Source organism: Aquarana catesbeiana, linkage group LG11 (genome assembly GCF_042186555.1).
Source record: "Aquarana catesbeiana isolate 2022-GZ linkage group LG11, ASM4218655v1, whole genome shotgun sequence".
In the NCBI taxonomy this organism is placed as follows: domain Eukaryota; kingdom Metazoa; phylum Chordata; class Amphibia; order Anura; family Ranidae; genus Aquarana; species Aquarana catesbeiana.
In genome coordinates, this window is record NC_133334.1 from 213351306 (window position 1) to 213368779 (window position 17474).

At 42.0% G+C, this 17474-nt stretch overlaps 1 protein-coding gene across 1 annotated transcript in view; it reads left to right on the top strand.

Moving 5' to 3' along the window:
• Positions 1-17474, top strand: part of LOC141112430 (uncharacterized) — a 239380-nt gene that overhangs the window by 198624 nt on the left and 23282 nt on the right. Inside the window, exons 7-9 of the mRNA XM_073605276.1 lie at positions 4643-4750; positions 11120-11229; positions 11556-11604. Coding sequence (XP_073461377.1) covers positions 4643-4750; positions 11120-11229; positions 11556-11604 — 267 coding nt within the window. The remainder of the gene's footprint in view (positions 1-4642; positions 4751-11119; positions 11230-11555; positions 11605-17474) is intronic.

A 17474-nucleotide genomic window follows, 5' to 3' on the forward strand; every position in this document is an offset into this window, starting at 1 on the left:
TGTGTGAGCAGGTGATTCTCTCTCTGTTCACTGTGTGAAGCACAGTGCCCTCAGTGTCTTTCCCATTGGTCAGGCAGCAGGCTCCACCAAGATCTGTGGCTTTCTCCAATGTCCCAAAATGTTTGTCTCTCTTAGCGGCAGTGGTGAGCACTCTGCTAGCAGCCAAAGGTGCAGTCTGTCCTCCCAGAACAGCCTCCGCACTTTTTTTCTTAGCCCAGGAAAAGCAGTTGGGAACCTCTTCTTTAGCCCCAGTGCCTAGTTTGATCTGCATTTTTTTTCCTTCTAGCTTGTAGGCAGGTAGCCTACTGTGTATCTAGTTAGCACCCTGGCTGCCCAGGTCAGGAGGAAAGGGTTAATGCTTTGTCGTCTCTCCCTGGTGTGTTTGCGGGCTTTCACTGGGGTCCAGCCACCCCCTGTGCCCTATAAAAGGGAAGAAGCCTGGATCTTAGGGGGGAACTCCCAGGAACACCTGGAGAAATTAATGGGGAACACACACAACTAAAGACTCGCTGGGGCCGGTGGTCTGCTCTGACACACTGATTGGCCGGAACCCTGAAACATGGACTTCTCTGTTAGAGCATTACCAAGCATGAACTTTCCTCTAAGCGTCCCCCATGGGACTTTTTTGCAGCAAATAGAACTCAAACAAGATTAATTTTTGTATAGACTGGAGACTATAAATTTTATACAATCAAATTCCTGGTATGGTATTACAATACTATCTCATACTCTCCTAGCAGGGAGTGGAGATATCATATACATAGTCTAATAGTTGCATAGCCACCAAAATGTACCAACGCATTTCGACTGCATTTAGTCTTTCTCAGGGGAAAATATGGTGGAAATATTCCTAATTGGATGAAAGATATAACAGCAAGTAAATGGATCCCAGTATATTGGAGAACAATAACCGTAACCATAAGCTACAAAATCATCAACTTTAACTCACATAGATAGATGGACCAGATATAAAAAAAACATTGGTTGAAGCACGTTTTTTTTTTTATATATATATCTGGTCTATCCATCTATATGCAACACATATATCAGTGCACATGTGTAAGATATGGGATGAAGCCGTTTTAAAGAGAAAATCCTCATTTTGGTACTGAATACATGTGGCTCATCTCTGAGTTGGGAGGCCTTAATACTACACCTCTCGTGTGTCCCTCACTTGACGTTCAACAAGAGAGGGAAAACATGAGGATGTGATGACCAACCACTCAACTACCCTTACAAACACCAAGCCAGCTTAGTCTGTCACAGCTATACTTCCCACAATCCTAGCAGTCCACATCCTGTCACCTTCCTATTGGGTAGAGGGCAGACTCAACACTGGATGTGTACAGTTCTGCAATAAGAGTCTCCTCCTGTAGATGTGCACCTGTAAAAGTCTCCTGTGCTGGCGGCAAAGAAAATTGTCAGTTGCGGACTGGGCTACACTAAATTTGCTTTGGCGCACCACGACAACACTAAATGTGCTTTGGTGCACAGTGACAACTCTACATTTTGCTTTGGTGTTCCGTAAAAAAAGGCATAAAAATAACTCAAAAATAAATGTGCTTTGGTGCAGAGTGACTATACATTTGCTTTGGTGCTTAGTAACAAAAATGGATTTCCTTTTTAAACTTGCATTTGAAACATTTTTAAAAACCCCCTAACCTATTTGCTTTACATCAGTATAAAATTGAGCTTCTCAGACCATGTCATTATGCAAATGTCAGCAAAGTGAGGTAGCGTGTTCAGTGAACAATACATGGTTTGAACATTCATCATTGGAAATAATAGTACAGGCATCCTTTTTGTATACATGTTGCATATACTTGTGTCATTCAGAATTACATATACACTTTTTACCTGTGTTTGCAGTTTATGTAAAAATGCTTAGACTGGAGGGTTGCTCAGTTCCTACCTAGTCCTTCTATGACAAATCTCCCGTTCTCCACAATTGACAAAATGTTGACTTAGCAGTTTTTATTGTAATTGTTGGACACAGGCTAGTCTGTGTAAAACATAGCCTGCAATGCCTATACAGAGTATCTTTGTTCTGGTAAGAAACACTAATCATGCAGGTTACAACTTGGGTAAAGGCCTACATTTTCTAATATTAGCAATAGGCTTTTTTTTAAACTTCTAAGAGATGGTTAGAAGTCCCTAAAGGGGTTCTCTGAGATGTGAAATTTGTAGGGGTTCCTCTGGGGTAAAAGGTTGAGAAAGGCTGGTCTATATAGTACAAAATTTCCCAAACTAGTCCCTAAAGACTGCATTCACACTTGAGCTGATAGTCTGTGGTCACTTTGCAGGCTTTTTTTTTTTTTTTTTGAGTGGTTTGCATAGGCATTCTTGTGTGTGTCTGAAGGTTGATCGTGTCTCTTTTTAACAGATTTTTAAAGAAAGCTAGTTATTAGCAGGAAAAATGTGCTTCGTACGGTTTTCGGGTGATCACATTGAAGTCTATTTGAAACAAAAATGAATCTTGTAGCTCAGAAAAGCTTATGTACGTTTTTAAGGTACAAGCTTTAATCAATACTATGTAAGGGGTTTCTGATTGGTCAGTTGTTTGCACCAAATAACCCAATCTCCCACCCTTCTTCTACTTGGAAAGGACTAAAACCCTCTGCTGATAGTTCTTAACCTTTGCCTCTTAGATTGTAAGCGCTAACGAGCAGGGCCCTCTGATTCCTCCTGTGTTGTATTGTAATGGTATTGTATTTTAATTGCACCATCTGCCCTAATGTTGTAAAGCGCTGCGTAAACTGTTGGTGCTATGTAAATCCTAGAACACAAGGGGGACGGGGACACCTAGAATCATCTAAATTAGGTTTAGGGTATAGCCAAGGCTAGATTGCCGGCCTATAAATTACATGTGTGCAAGTGGCATGAGTGATTGATGTGTGTGGAGTGAACCGGTGGCCACCAGTGTCATATAGGACCATCGTCCTATTTTTTAACTCATGGTTTGTGGATAGGTAATTTGTTTTATTGGGATAATCAATAAAGATATTTAGGCATACAACTGATTGTTCTTGCAGTGGACTGTCTTTTGGAGGCTCTTCCTCCCCCCCCCCTCTTTGGCTATGTAAATCCTGTATAATAATAATATTGTGCCCACTACTTGCCATAGGCATAGCCATTTTATGGTTAAACAACCTATCACATTGCTTTAACCACTTCCGGACTGCCACATGCCGATATACGTCCTTACTTTGAAGGGGGATATCTTTGTTATGGCAGCAGCTAGCTGCCATAACCCCGGTATCCTCTTCTTCGGGCCGGCGGTCCGGTTTCAGATAAAAGTGGTCTCTGAGGCGGAATCGCCGCAAGATCATTTTTATCTGCGGCGGGAGAGGGAGCCCCCTTCCCACCGCACTCCGGTGCCCTCTGCCGCCCTCCGCCGCTTATCGGGCCCATCGGCAGCGGCGGAGGCGATCGGATCTTTACCCTTGCTGGGCATGGAGACAAGTGAGGGGAAGATGGCCCCCACCCATCTCCATAACATAGCAGGGAGGAAACAACCTAAAAACGTCACTTCTGCGCATAGCTCTTAAAGGGCCATTTTTTTTTAAATGACAATTTTTTTTTTTTTTATTGCATCTAAGTGTAAATATGAGATCTGAGGTCTTTTTGACCTCATATTTAAGAGGTCCTGCCATGCTTTTTTTCTATTGCAAGGGATGTTTACATTCCTTGACATAAGAATAAAAGTGACACAATTTAAAAAAAAAAAAAACTGTAAAAATAAAAAATAAAAGGTAAAAAAATTTTAAATGCACTCCGTTCCGCCGAGCTTGCGTGCAAAAGCGAACGCATACGCGAGTAGTGCCGGCATATGAAAACAGTGCTCAAACCACACATGTGAGGTATCGCCGTGATCGGTACAGAGCGAGAGCTAAAAATTCTAGCCCTAGACCTCGTCTGTAACTTAAAACATGGAACCTGTAGAATTTTTTAAACATCGCCTATGGAGATTTTTAAGGGTAAAAGTTTGTCGTCATTTCACGAGTGGGCGCAATTTCGAGGCGTGACATGTTGGGTATCAATTTACTCAGCGTAACATTATCTATCACATTATAAAAAAAAATGGGCTAATTTTACTGTTGTCTTACTTTTTAATTCAAAAAAGTGTATTTTTTCCAAAAAAAGTGCGCTTGTAAGACTGCTGCGCAAATATGGTGTGACAGAAAGTATTGCAACAACCGCCATTTTATTCTCTAGGGTGTTAGGAAAAAAAAGTATAATGTTTGGGGGTTCTAAGTAATTTTCTAGCAAAACAAAACTGTTTTTAACTTGTAACCAACACTTCTCAAAAAGAGGCTTGGTCCTTAAGTGGATAATCTTTTTTATATGGACTATAAACTGAAGGACTTATGAATAAATGGTTGTGGAATGAATCATCTGAGTTTCCATTATTTCTTATGGGGAAATTGGCTTTTTGATATACAAGTGCTTTAGATTACAAGCATGTTTCCGGAACAAATTTTGCTTGCAATCCAAGGTTTTACTGTATTTATTTTGTGGTAAGACCTAGTCTTATTAGAAGGTAATCAGCAATGACAGGCTTCATGTTTGTTACCTGACAAGCTTTGCTTTATATTTTGTGAACTGTGAATTGATATCCTTTCATTTTCTATATACCTCACAGATGTATCGCAGAGTGTACAAAGGGATTCCTTTACAAGTCAGGGGGCAGGTCTGGTCACTGCTTTTGGATGTTGACACAATGAAGTCTGAAAATGGGGGGAAATATGAGGTATGTTTTTTTTATTTAATTTAAACATTTCCTGAATTTTTTTTTTTTACTTGGTCAAACATTCATTCTCTTTCTATCGGCAAATTATATCAAGTATTTTTAAATAATTAAATATTGATTTACATAATGAATAGGTTCCTTAATTGTACGAGTGAATTACATCCATTCAACACGACTGAACAACTTTTGTATGTCGTCCAATATTGAAGATGAAAGGGTTACATTATTTACATCTTTGAGCACATGGTCAAACACTCAGGACAGATTATATGTAGAAGACTGCCTCCCTGTGGTAGAATATGGGTCTCTACAGTATAAATAAAAACGGCAATCCTCTATATGTGGCTGCCACAGTTCTATACTACAAATATAACTCTAAAAAAAAAAAAAATATATATATATATATATATATATATATATATATATATATATATATATATACACATTTTAAAAATCCAGAAAGCACAGCCAACATGAATGTATATGGGATCTGCTGTGTGGATTGTAAACTTTTACTTCACTGCAACATTAGCAAATTATTTGGAGCCAGGAAAAAAGAAATCTGTTCATTTACAAATACGTGTAGTATTAGTACAAATAGTTTACGTGTATGCCACCTGATGGCTACCTGGGATTTACAGTGTACATACTTTCACTGAGCATCGACAGTATAACTTTCGTTATACACTGCTCAAAACAATTAAAGCAACAATTTTTAATCAGAGTATAGCATCAAGTCAATTAAACTCCTGGTATATTGATCTGGACAGTTAAGTAGCAGAGGGGGTTGTTAATCAGTTTCAGCTGCTTTGGCGTTAATGAAATTAACAATAGGTGCACTAGATGGGCAACAATGAGACAACCTCCAAACAGGAGTCGTTTTAAAGGTAGAGGCCACTGACATTTTTTTTCCCTACTTCTCTTTTCTTACTGTTTGTTTTTCACTAGTTTTGCATTTTGGCTAGGGTCCGTGTCACTACTGGTAGCATGAGGCGATACCTGGACCCTATAAAGGTTGCACAGGCAGTACAGCCCATCCAGGATTTTTTTTGTTAGTCTAGTGAGACACTAGGGACGGCCGAAACCTTGTGTAGATGCCAGAGCTCCTCCTCTTCCTCCCCTATGCTTCTCTTCCTGACTCGGGATATATGAAATGGACGCTGACATTGGTGTTGCTGGGTCCAGATTACGGTGCTCCTCCTTTTGGGGGGAGTCTTTGGGGGTCCTTGTGTATCTCCCTCTCTGCTGATAGGTACCCTGGCCATTGTGGTGTCCTTTAGTGGTGCCAAAGTTCCTTTTGTACTAAAGGGTCTTCTTTCCTATGGAGCCTCAGGGTCACATCTCACCCACTGATCCCCTCATGGAGGTGGCAGGTCCCTCAGAACCCCAGCTTCCCATGGTTGCGCTGACGGTGGTCCTTGAGTCAGTAGTATCCCAGGTGAAAGTAGCATGTGGGCAAAGACCCAGGAGGAAACCTCCCCCACCTTCCCCTGCTCAGTCTGTCTCATCTGATTCTGAGCATGATGCTGCCGGGGATGTGGCCCATCCAGGGGGGTTTAATATCTCACCCCCTAACCCGTCCGATAGTGAAGTGCAGCAAGTGAAAAAGCGCTGGTGGACGCACTTGTTACTGCGATGCAGGAGACTTTAAAGATGGAGGATACGGCTGACAGGGCCACAGATGTGGCTGTGTCCTTTGGTACGCATAAGTCACCTTGCACACCAAGGGTGTTTCCTTATTTGCCTTATTTTGATAGGTTTACCTATAAGGAATGGGAACAACCAAAGCCACCCTTTGTGGTCTCCAAACGTTTCTCAGTACGTTACCCCTTTGAAGAATCACTTTTAAAAAAGTGGACTACCCCACCAGTGATGGACCCTCATGTTTCCAGGTTGAATAAAGCAACCATGATCCCAGTAGAGGAATCCCCGTCCTTTAAGGACTCGGCTGACAGGAAAACGGAGGCTGTGGCACGCAGCATGATTACTATGGCTGGGTCGGCATTGCGTCCAGTCTTGGCCCCCTTAGTGTCGCAGACCCTAACTGAATGGGCCAAGCTTTTGCTGCTAGGGTGTGGGTAATGAGCAGGTTCCCGCTGCTTATGTTGATTTAGCGGACCAGTTGGTCCATGGGCTGCAGTATATTTTTGAGGCAGCCTTGGATGCAGCTCTTGTGCTGTCCAAGCTTTCTGTTTCAGCGGTGGTGATTGGATGTGTGCTGTGGCTTAAGAATTGGTCGGCAGACCAAGCCTCTAAAAAAGCTCTAATTGATCTGCTCTTTCAAGGCCTGTTTGGGGCTACCCTGGATGACATCATTAAGGGTGTCACAGGAGGAAAGAGTACCTTCCTGCCTCAATCTAGAAAAAGGAAGGAGCCTCGTCGCAGATGGGGGCCTTCCTTCTCAGCCCATAAGAAATTCTCCTGGGCTCCTGGGACTGCAGATAAAGGAGCTCTCTCAAATCTTCCCCGGGAAGTTCCAAGCAATCTTGGTCTGGTAAGCAGGCGTCTCCGGATCCACTGACAAGACTCCTTCAGCAAGAAGGTCTGCCCTCACCCATCGCTGGGGTGGGGGGACATCTTCGCTGGTTTCCAGATTCATGGACCTCCTTCGTGAGCGTCAAGGGGGTCCACGAATTGAACCTTTTGGGGGTACCAAAGAAGGGGGACAGAATTTGTCCACTTCGGGGGGCCCTATGTCTCCTTGTGTGGGTATAATTCCTGTAAAGGTTCAGGTGACATCCGAACTACCCAAGGTTACCTCTAGCCCTGTCCAAGGAATTGGGCTACCTGGGTCTGACTCTGGAGTGAATGCTGACTAGGTTAGTAGTTTTTCTTCTCAAATGTTGGTCCCTTCAGCAGGTTCAGTTCAACGGGAAGTAACTGAGGCTCGTGGCAATTTCGCAAGTTCCTCTGGTAGATGCCGCAGTTGTCCCAGTGCCACTGCGGGGCCAACACCTTCCTCTTCTGCAGTGCCTGCGAAAGACCGAGGGCAAAAGTCTTCTGGTGGCCGTAAAGTCCCTTGGAAGCTACCTCTCAAAGAGGACCAGTTGTACTGAGGGCTTAGCTTCCATCCTGCTTTAGAGTAACTGGTTTTAATGACCTAGCCAATGAAAGCCAGTTACTGAGAGATAGATGTCTGTCAGGATCAGTGATCCCTACTATGGAAAAGGCGAGGAAGTCGACTTCTAGTAAGATATACCATCGTACGTGGAAAGCATACATTTCTTGGTATCGATTGGCGTTCATCCTCAATCCTTTTCTGTGGCTTGGATCTTAGCTTTTCTTCAACAGGGTGTTGAGCAGAAGTTGACTTTGAGCACCATCAAGGGCCAGGTATCTGCCTTATCAGTCTTCTTTCAGCGACCCCTAGCCACTCACTTTTTAGTTCGTACCTTCGTTCAAGGAGTCCGGCATGTGGCTCCGTCTGTACAGTCTCTTATGCGACCATTTAGTGCTATCAGTTCTCCAGAAACCTCGATTTGAGAGTATTCGGGAGATTCCCTTACCTACGTTGACCCAGAAGGTGCCATTCTTGGTGGCTATTACCTCGGCCGGCAGGGTTTCGGAGTTGGCAGCATTATCCTGTCGTAGTCCCTATTTAGTACTCTATAAGGATAAAGTGGTTCTTGGTCCCTGTTCGTCATTTCTGCCCAAGGTTGTCTCTGACTGCCACTTGAATGAGGACATTGTGTTGCCATCCTTGTGTCCCAAGCCGGCTCATCCCAAGGAATTTGCTGTGCATACCTTGGATGTGGTTCGTGCGATTTGGGTGTATCTGGCAGCCACTGAGTCCTTCCGGAGGTCAGACTCACTTTTTTTGGTTACACAGGGACCAAGGAAAGGGCTGGTCGCTTCTTCGGCTACCATCTAAAGATGGATCAGACAGACTGTGACTCAGGCCTATTCTATTAAGGGTTGGGTTCCTCCTTTCCCTGTCACGGCGCATTCTACTCAGGCGCTTAGTACTTCTTGGGCCTTCCATCATCAAGCGTCAATATCACAGGTTTGCAAGGCGGCCACTTGGTCGTCAGTACATACCTTCACTAAATTCTATAAAGTAGATATTTTGGCATCTGCAGATGCTTCTTTTGGCTGCAAGGTTTTGCAGGCTGCTGTTTAAGAGGGGGGTTCCCTCTTGAGGGGTGTTTTTTATCTTTAAAAAAATGTTATTTCAGGTGGGGCTCCTGTGACCCGGTTAAGCCTGTTAGGGCTCTTTTGGTTAGCCTTGGGTTTTTTTGCCCATCTCTCATTTTTCTTTGGCACTGCTTTTGGACATCCCAATGGTTAAGATTAAGGAGGCGCTGTGTCTGACGATGAACGAAAGGGAAAATGGGATTTTTGTACTCACCGTAAAATCTATTTCTCTGAGTTTGACAGACACAGCACCCACCCCTCTATGGAGTTTTTGATACTTCTATTACTGCTTGCTACTAAACTGAATACCTAGCCTAGAGCAGGGAGGGGGTACATACTGAGGACAGCCCATGGGCGTAGCCAGGTGTTTTTTGTTCTGCCTAGTCCTACTCCTACGGAGACGATACAACCCAATGGTCAAGATTAGGGAGGCGCGCCGTGTCCATCGATGAACTCAGAGAAATGGATTTTACAGTGAGTACAAAAATCCCATTTTCCATCAAACGATATGGCATCCTTTCATTCCTAACACATTACCCAGTCCATATCAGTATAGATATCCAGCATGATATTTTTCCCCATTGAGATCTGATGTGTTTTTAAAGTGTTCCTTTTTTTGAGCAGTGTGCTTTTGACAAACCAATGGGAGACTTGCGGCTCTTCTATATAGCAGCTGTCTTGTCCAGTCACAGATGCTTTGTGTTCTCTAAACTCATTCACAAAATACGTGTGGTACAGTGGGTATAGAAAAGAATCACCCCCCTTAAAGTAATCACATTTTGTTGCTTTGCAGCCTGAAACGAAGACAGACACCGTTTTTGTTTTATCCAGCTGTTTTTACTCGTGCAACTTGTAACATCCAAATGAAAGATAATACCAACAGCAGAAGAAAATAAAAAAATTCAAAAACAGAATCACTGAGTTGGAAAAAGGATCACCCTCTTATGTCTGTATTTTGTTGGACCACCTTTTGCTTTAATTACAGCCTTTAGTCTGTTGGGATATGTCTCTACTAACTTTGCACATCTAGACTTTGCAATATTTGCATACTCTTCTTTGCAGAACTGCTCAAGTTCAGTTAATTGTGATGGTGACCGTTTGTGACTTCAAGTCATTCCAGAGATTTTCAATGGTGATGCTGCAAAGACATCCAACTTAGTAATTCAGTTTGTGAATTAAAAAAAAAAATGTCTGACATGTTGGTGTTATATCTTTCACTTGGATGTCATAAGTTACACTAGTAACAACAGCTGTATAAAACAAAAACTGTGTCTGTCTTTATTACAGGCTCCAAAGAAACAAAATGTGATTATTTTAAAGGAGGGTGATTCTTTTCCATGTCCACTGTGTATATGGATGGAGGAAGGTTTCCGGTAAAGCGCTGCTCGTTTTAGCTGCACTTTACAGCTGTTTAAGAGGTGCTTTTCGGCTGCTAGCCGGGCACTTTTAACCCCAAAGAAGGGGTTAAAAACTCCCGTGTTGCGGCACTCTGGAAGCGCTGCCCAATAATTCCAATACAATAATTCCTGTATTGTTAAATACAGCACTCCCCAACCAACCCCAAAGATGCTGCTTGCAGGACTTTTCATAACAAGCGCACTGCCCCAGTGTGAAAAGTCACACTTGAATAAATGGGAGGCGGTTTCAGGCACTTAGCAAAGGCTAAGTGCCTGAAACAGAGGCTATGTCCAGCGCTAAAGTGCCTGAAAACTGCCCCAGTGTAAAAGGGGTCTAGATATATATAGATATATATATCTATATATATATATATGTGATAATAGAAGATTAAAGGAATATTTGCAAGTAGCTCTAAACTAAAATTTTTAAATGTTGTTAGAATTTGTGGCAGAATAAAGTAAATTTATTAAATCCAGCATTTTCAGTATATTTGTTATTGATAGTTATCTTTGTAACACAGAACTGTGAAAGTCGCATATAGTGTTAGCAATATCTGCTAACTTCATTTCATATCATTTAATTTTTGAATAGGTATTGAGTGAATGAGATTAATGCATTTATTTTTCTCTACCGCAGAAAAAGACTCACATTTTTTTTTTGTATCCTGCATTGCAAGACAGCATACTGTTGTTATTAACTTTAGTTTGGTAATTTACATGAACTTCTTTAAAAAATGGGTTTTGCTTTGTAGACATCATTTACTAATGAGTTTCGCTGTAATTAAATTAATGTTGTGATATTGTATTCTTTTAACATCTCTGCTGGTTTGCAACATAGAAAATGAAAGATCTGGCCAAGATGTATTCAACAGAGATCAAGCAGATTGATTTGGATGTGAACCGTACATTCCGCAATCACATTATGTTTCGGGAGCGTTATGGAGTCAAGTGAGTGGTGAAGGCTTTGATGCACAGTATTCTTTCATTCTGATAGACCTGCATTTGAATTCTGTCTGTTGCTTCAACATGCTTCCATCTGCTTTTGTCTTCTCCTTTTAAAGATTGGGAGAGAAGCAGTTCTGATTCTAATGAAAGTCTCTCAATAGCTAACACCTTTGTGTGATCTTACCTAAAAAAAAAAAAAAAAAGCTTCAATAAAATTATTATTATATATTATTTGAGAAGTAGCATTATGCCCTGTGCTAGTACCTAGTGAATTGTGTTGTCATGCAGATGTATGGTGTGTTTATTACAATTATTGCATTTCTTTACAGGCAGAGGGCATTGTTTGATGTTTTATCAGCTTATTCTGTTTACAATACGGTAAGACATTATGTATATAAGTGCTTAATCTCTTGCTAACGACACTGTAAACACTTTAACCAGTTTAATACTTAGCAAAAAATGTATCTGAAAAAATATGGATTATTTGTAAGGCCTATAAAAACTGCAGCAAATGTTTTTATTACCTATGACAGTTGATCAGATTTTATTTTTATTGTTCCATTGAAGTTGAGAATAAAAGATAAGATCTGGTTGCTATAAATTCACAGTGCTTTTCAATGAATCAAAAGATCTATTTGAGAGGTCTCTTGGCAGTTTACTAGGCCTGCCCTCCTTGGGCTCCCAAGACCTTCACAAAGCTTGATCTTTTCAGGGGTTATCTGGAGCATTCAGTAGCACCTAACCAAATGTACTGTAGCTTACAGGAAGATGGCCCCTGCCAATAATTGTAACTACTACCAGTTAAGAGTTTTCTATTTTCCTAAAAAATGAATGAAAATGAAAAAATCCTCTATTTAGAATTTTTATATGAATACATAAAAGAACCAGCTATTTTTTTATATTTTTTATTCCAATCGTTTTTCTATAGCTTTTTGTGTTTTCAGGTATTCCATCCCTGATGAAGGGAATCTCACATAACTTGACGAATCCCAATAAATAAACACATTGACGTTAACAGACTATTAATCAATTAACAGACATTCTAACTTTCTCTTGGGTTTGGTACCCATGTATCATTTATAGATATGAAGGTTTTTCAATCCAGTTGTTTTTACTGTAAAGGAAAGCCATTTCTTGTTTATATCATTGCTGCAGTCAGTGCCAGGCAGTTGTTCTTCCATAGATATATTAGACTGAACTGTTTAAAAAAAAACTTTGATCAAGGTGCACATGCGCAAAACTAGCAAAGTGGACTCAACAATAACCTGGGCATTAAACACTTGAGCTTTGACTTGTTATCAGCCATCACTCCCCTTGTAAGTTGGATATGCCTTCCTCTTTTCTTTGAGCTCACCTCCAGTGTGTTTTTTTTTTGCACGATGAGATGAACGGCACCCCCTTGCATGTGACAACCCTGTCCAGTTACCAAATATCTTACAATAGTCTATAACAGATTAATATATTAAAAGATCCCCCCATGTATGTCATACAGTATCAGTGGTGACTGGTGTTTTTTTTTCTGGGGGGGCAAACTTTTTTCTACCTTCCCTCCCCTACTTTTCTGTTTGCCTTTATTGTGTTTTGAGTGGTATTCCTAAATGTTCAGGGCCTAAATGCTTTGGTTCAACCATGCTGATGTTGAATGTGTCCAGGAAACCTGCTTGGCTGCCTTCTTCCCACCTCAGTTTTACACACTTTTTACCTGCAATTCTATACACAAAGCAGGGGTACGACAGTCGAGTGTACATAAAGCCTTCAATGGGTCCTGTTTGCACTTGCAAAATAAAAATCCTACTGTGAGATATTTATTCCTAATGGGCAATATTCAAGATGTGACTGTCACTATAGTAACATACTATGGGGGTTATTTACGAAAGGCAAATCCACTTTGAACTGCAAGTGCACTTGAAAGTGCATTGGAAGTGCAGTCGCTCTAAATCGAAGGGGTAGATCTGAAATGAGTGGAAGCTCTGCTGATTTTATCATCCAAATATATGCAAGCTAAATGCTGTTTTTTATTTTCCTTGCATGTCCCCCTTGGATCTACAGCGACTTTACTTCCAAGTGCACTTTTGGTGCAAAGTGGATTTTCCTTTAGTAAATAACCCCCTATGTTTCTAATTCTAACCTGCTAATCATTTTATTTAACTAGCTTGAAGTGACCTTTAAGCACCATCACACTTTGTGGGTATTTGTATCTAACTTTGTTCCCAGTTTTAACACCAAAAACTCCACCATCCTCATGTTTTCCTCTTTCCCCTACCAAACCCTTTAGATCCTTATTGAACCATTATTGACTTGCAGACATCTGGCAGAATCATTCTGCACAAAACTAGATTACTTTTATTTTTTACACCCACACAGGTGCGGACTGACAACTCATGGGGCCCCTGGGCAATAGGAGATCATGGGGCTCCCTGTGCCCCCCCCCCACTCAAGCCACATCCACACAAAGCCCCACCTACATATTGCACTGCCCACATTACATGTGTTTGTGGCAGCCACCCGCCACATATTGCAGCTCAGCTTGACAGAAGAGCCCATCAGCAAACTGGAAGCTGTCAGGCCCTCATGTTCAGGAAATGGGCCAATGCCCAATTCTTGTCTGCAGCCTAGGCTCACTGAGATTCCTATTGGCATTTCTGGAAAGCCACCTAACACCTGATAGATTCAAAGGTGGCACCATCTAAAAACCTGTCATGTGCCTGGCGGCTTCCCAACCATGCTTCCAGGGACCTTGGTTATTGCAGCTCAGTTGCATAGAGGGGGCATTTTAAATATCTACTTCAGCATAGCCTGCATGGAAGTTCCTGGATTCTTTCTGTAGAAGCCACTGAGCACTTCCATGTTTAAAGATGGCTCCCGCACAGCAGCCAACTTTCTGATGCAACCTGGGTTTTTTTTTCATAGAATTAGGCCTGTGTGTAAGATCATAATTTGGGCCCCAATGCCAGAGAAGTACGTGCTATGCAGTGCACCGCAGTAAATGTTGGGTGTGGTTTTCGGGGGCTGAAGGTATCGCCTGCTGGTTACATAGTACAGTAAACTGAGGGGTTAATTGCCTTGTGAGGCTGTTCGGCTCCCACTCAGCTCCTTCCTGACAGGGTTGCCACAACTTTTTTTTTTTTTTTACACTGAGAAAACGTAGAAAACATTTTTACTGGGAACCTGAAATATTACAGAAACTTGTATTAGAAACTAAGAGGGGAAGAGGGGTGGAGGGATAGAGACAGAATGGTGGAGGGGGAAGTGGGTGGAGCAGGAGGAGAGATAGGAATAGGAGGGAGAGAGAGCTGGGGGAGATGGGAATTTAGGAGAGAGATGGAGGAAGGGGGAAGAGGTGGGGAGAGAGGGGGGGTGAGAGAGAGAGGGGGAGAGAGAGAGAGGAGTGGGGGATGTGAGAGTGAGGAGGTGGGGCGGGAGGGAGAGAGGAGGGGGGTCAGTATGTTTGCTACTCACAATTATAGCCCCAGACTGCTCTCCCCAGGGCTCAGGCAGCCAGGATCTAGAGCTGCTGTATGCTCTGTATTTAAATCTGCTGCCTCCATAGCCCCTTTCACAGCAGTGTGTGTGCACTGTATGGGAGAACAATATTCTTTTACCCACGTGATTTGCACTCAGAAGGCAAGATGCATCCACACACCATCTCCAAATCCTCCCAGAACACAGACACAACAGAATGAATTGTAGATTAGGGCTGCAGAGGAGGGGTTGGGCTTGCCATGCACGTCTCCCCTGGAGGGGTGTTCCCGGTTCTGTGGCTAGACACTGGACTCTTGCTTTGAATGCACTCCACTGCCCCTGTCCTGTCCCCAGGAAAAGGGGTCCGTGTGCGCTGGGAGGATGGGGTGACTGATCACATCACTGATCTACGGACTGACAGAAAACTAGACTGCTAAAGAGAACAGCATGTACAGGGACCATAAGTTAAGCTTGTTTTTTTCCTTGGATTTATCCTTGGCCTTGTATGTACAGGGACCGCTCTGCAGGTACTCTGCAACAAGTAGAGGTGCAGTGACAGAGCCTCTCATGGGCCCCCTACTGGCCCCAGGTCCTCAGGCAGTGTCTGACTGTCCTAATCGTTAGTCTGCCCCTGCACCCCCATCAGACATTTTCATGTATAGCTCATATGTTTTGCTGACCCTACACTAACTAAAATGTTTTCTGCTAAAATCCTTCCCATCTTCTGGTCAGATCATAACTTCATTTTTGTCTCTCACATCATCCTTCATTCCAAAAAAATCTTGGCTACCACTAAACCCATAATGACTCACTATTCAGAAATCCCTCTGCAACCCTTGCCAGTCAGTCTGCTTTAACTGAATACTTCAGTTAACACTTCTTTTGTTAAATCCCCAGGCTTTCTGTGGGAAGCCCACAAAGGAACTTTTGGGGGCCAGATCATTCAATTAGCCTCCCAAAGGAAGAAACAGCCAATGACTAAAATTTCAGCCCTTGACCAAGAAAATAATAAATCCATGGCACAGCACAAATCGACTTCTATTGCAGACTGTAAACTTGGCAACATACAGCGTAGCCTCAACCTCAACCTAAAAAAACCTGGCTCAACACTCCAACTCACAAGCCTAAACTTTTTCCACCATATTGCTTCCCCAGATTCCTAATTTACAGACCCAACTTGATTACATTTAGCTAAAATAAACTCAAGAACCTTAAACCCCACCAACAACCTAGCCCGGGTGGTTTTACAGCCTCCTGTTACAAGAAATTTTTAATACTGCCCCTTGAAAGGTACAAGCTTCCTTGACATCAACTTATAGCATGCTCCCAAAACCAGCCATGGATGGCACCAACTGATTTAACTATAGACCGCTTTCACTCATTAACTTGAACTTCAAATTTCTGGCAAACGTTCTTACCACGTGGCTAAATGCAGAAATTACTAACTAATCGCCAAAGACCAGATGAGGTAAATGCAAGGCCAGCAACCAAGTGACAACATGTGTAGACTGTGCCGTCTCATTCAGGTCTCCAGAGACCACAAAATTGTGTCCATGTTTCTCTCTCTTGATATTAAAATAGGCTATTTACTTTACATATTAACAAAATGGGGATTTGACTTGAATTTTACCAGATGGGTTAAAGCCTGCTTGCTTTTATATGCTTTAAATTCTAAAGATTTCCAATATTCAGAGGAACTCAAAAAGGTTGTCCCTCTTTCCCCCTATATTCTGTTTTGGCCATCAAGTCTTTGGGCATACTAATTAGACACACGTCCGACTCACTGAATTAGATATGGTATGTGGAATACCAACACAAATTGTGTGCATGTATGACAATTATATTTCTTTTTTCCTAATTCAACACTTCAATACAATCTCTGGACTGCATATTAGCAATCAAAAAGCTAACATTTTAGATATTTCCAGCTCTGCTGACACTTTGCAGATCATAAAGAATAATTTTGATTTCAGTTTGTCCTCCAACAAGCTTCCTTATTTAGGCATCAACCCAACCAATGTTTACAATTCCCATTTCCAAACTAATCAACCCATACTAATACGTCACAAACAAGACCTTTTAGCTGACTAGAAACCACATCTCCTGACTAGGAAGGATAGCTGCTGTCAAAATGACCAAATTGCTCAAGCTGCTATACGTTTTCTGCGCCCTTCCAGCACATATTAATCCACATACATTCTCCATTTGCCACCATGCAAAATTATTGCATTTATCTGGTAATCAATTAGGCCTAGAGTAGTGAAACAAATATTTTTCAAAAACAGATCTCAGGGAAGCCTGGAAGTCCCCACTTTGAGTGGTTTCACACTGCTGTGCTAGGGTTTGGCCGCAGAGCAGGTGTACCCGCAGGTTTTGTGCAGTTAACCTGCCGTTTCCCATAGACTTTCTATTATATACCTTATTTTTGGTGCATTTTCTGAAAGAGCACCACGATGCAGCATGCAGGACTTTTGGTCCGCTTTCGGAAAATAGAAAGTCTATGGGAAATCATGTATAATCCGCATAAAGACTGCAGGTATTACAGTGTTGCAAAGTGAAACAGCGCTTAACTAACTACTATCATGCAGCACCAATCCCTCAGTTGACACTTGTTCAGTTTTGGCTTAGAGTTAGCCTAAAAGCATACACCATTTCCCCTATTTCCATAACGTCTATCTTATAGACCCCTCTTGCGTAAATAAAAAAATTACGGAGCCCTGTGATGCTACATTCCTATAAGACCTGGAATAATGTCATATTCCCAGGAAGATTGAATTCTTCTCATC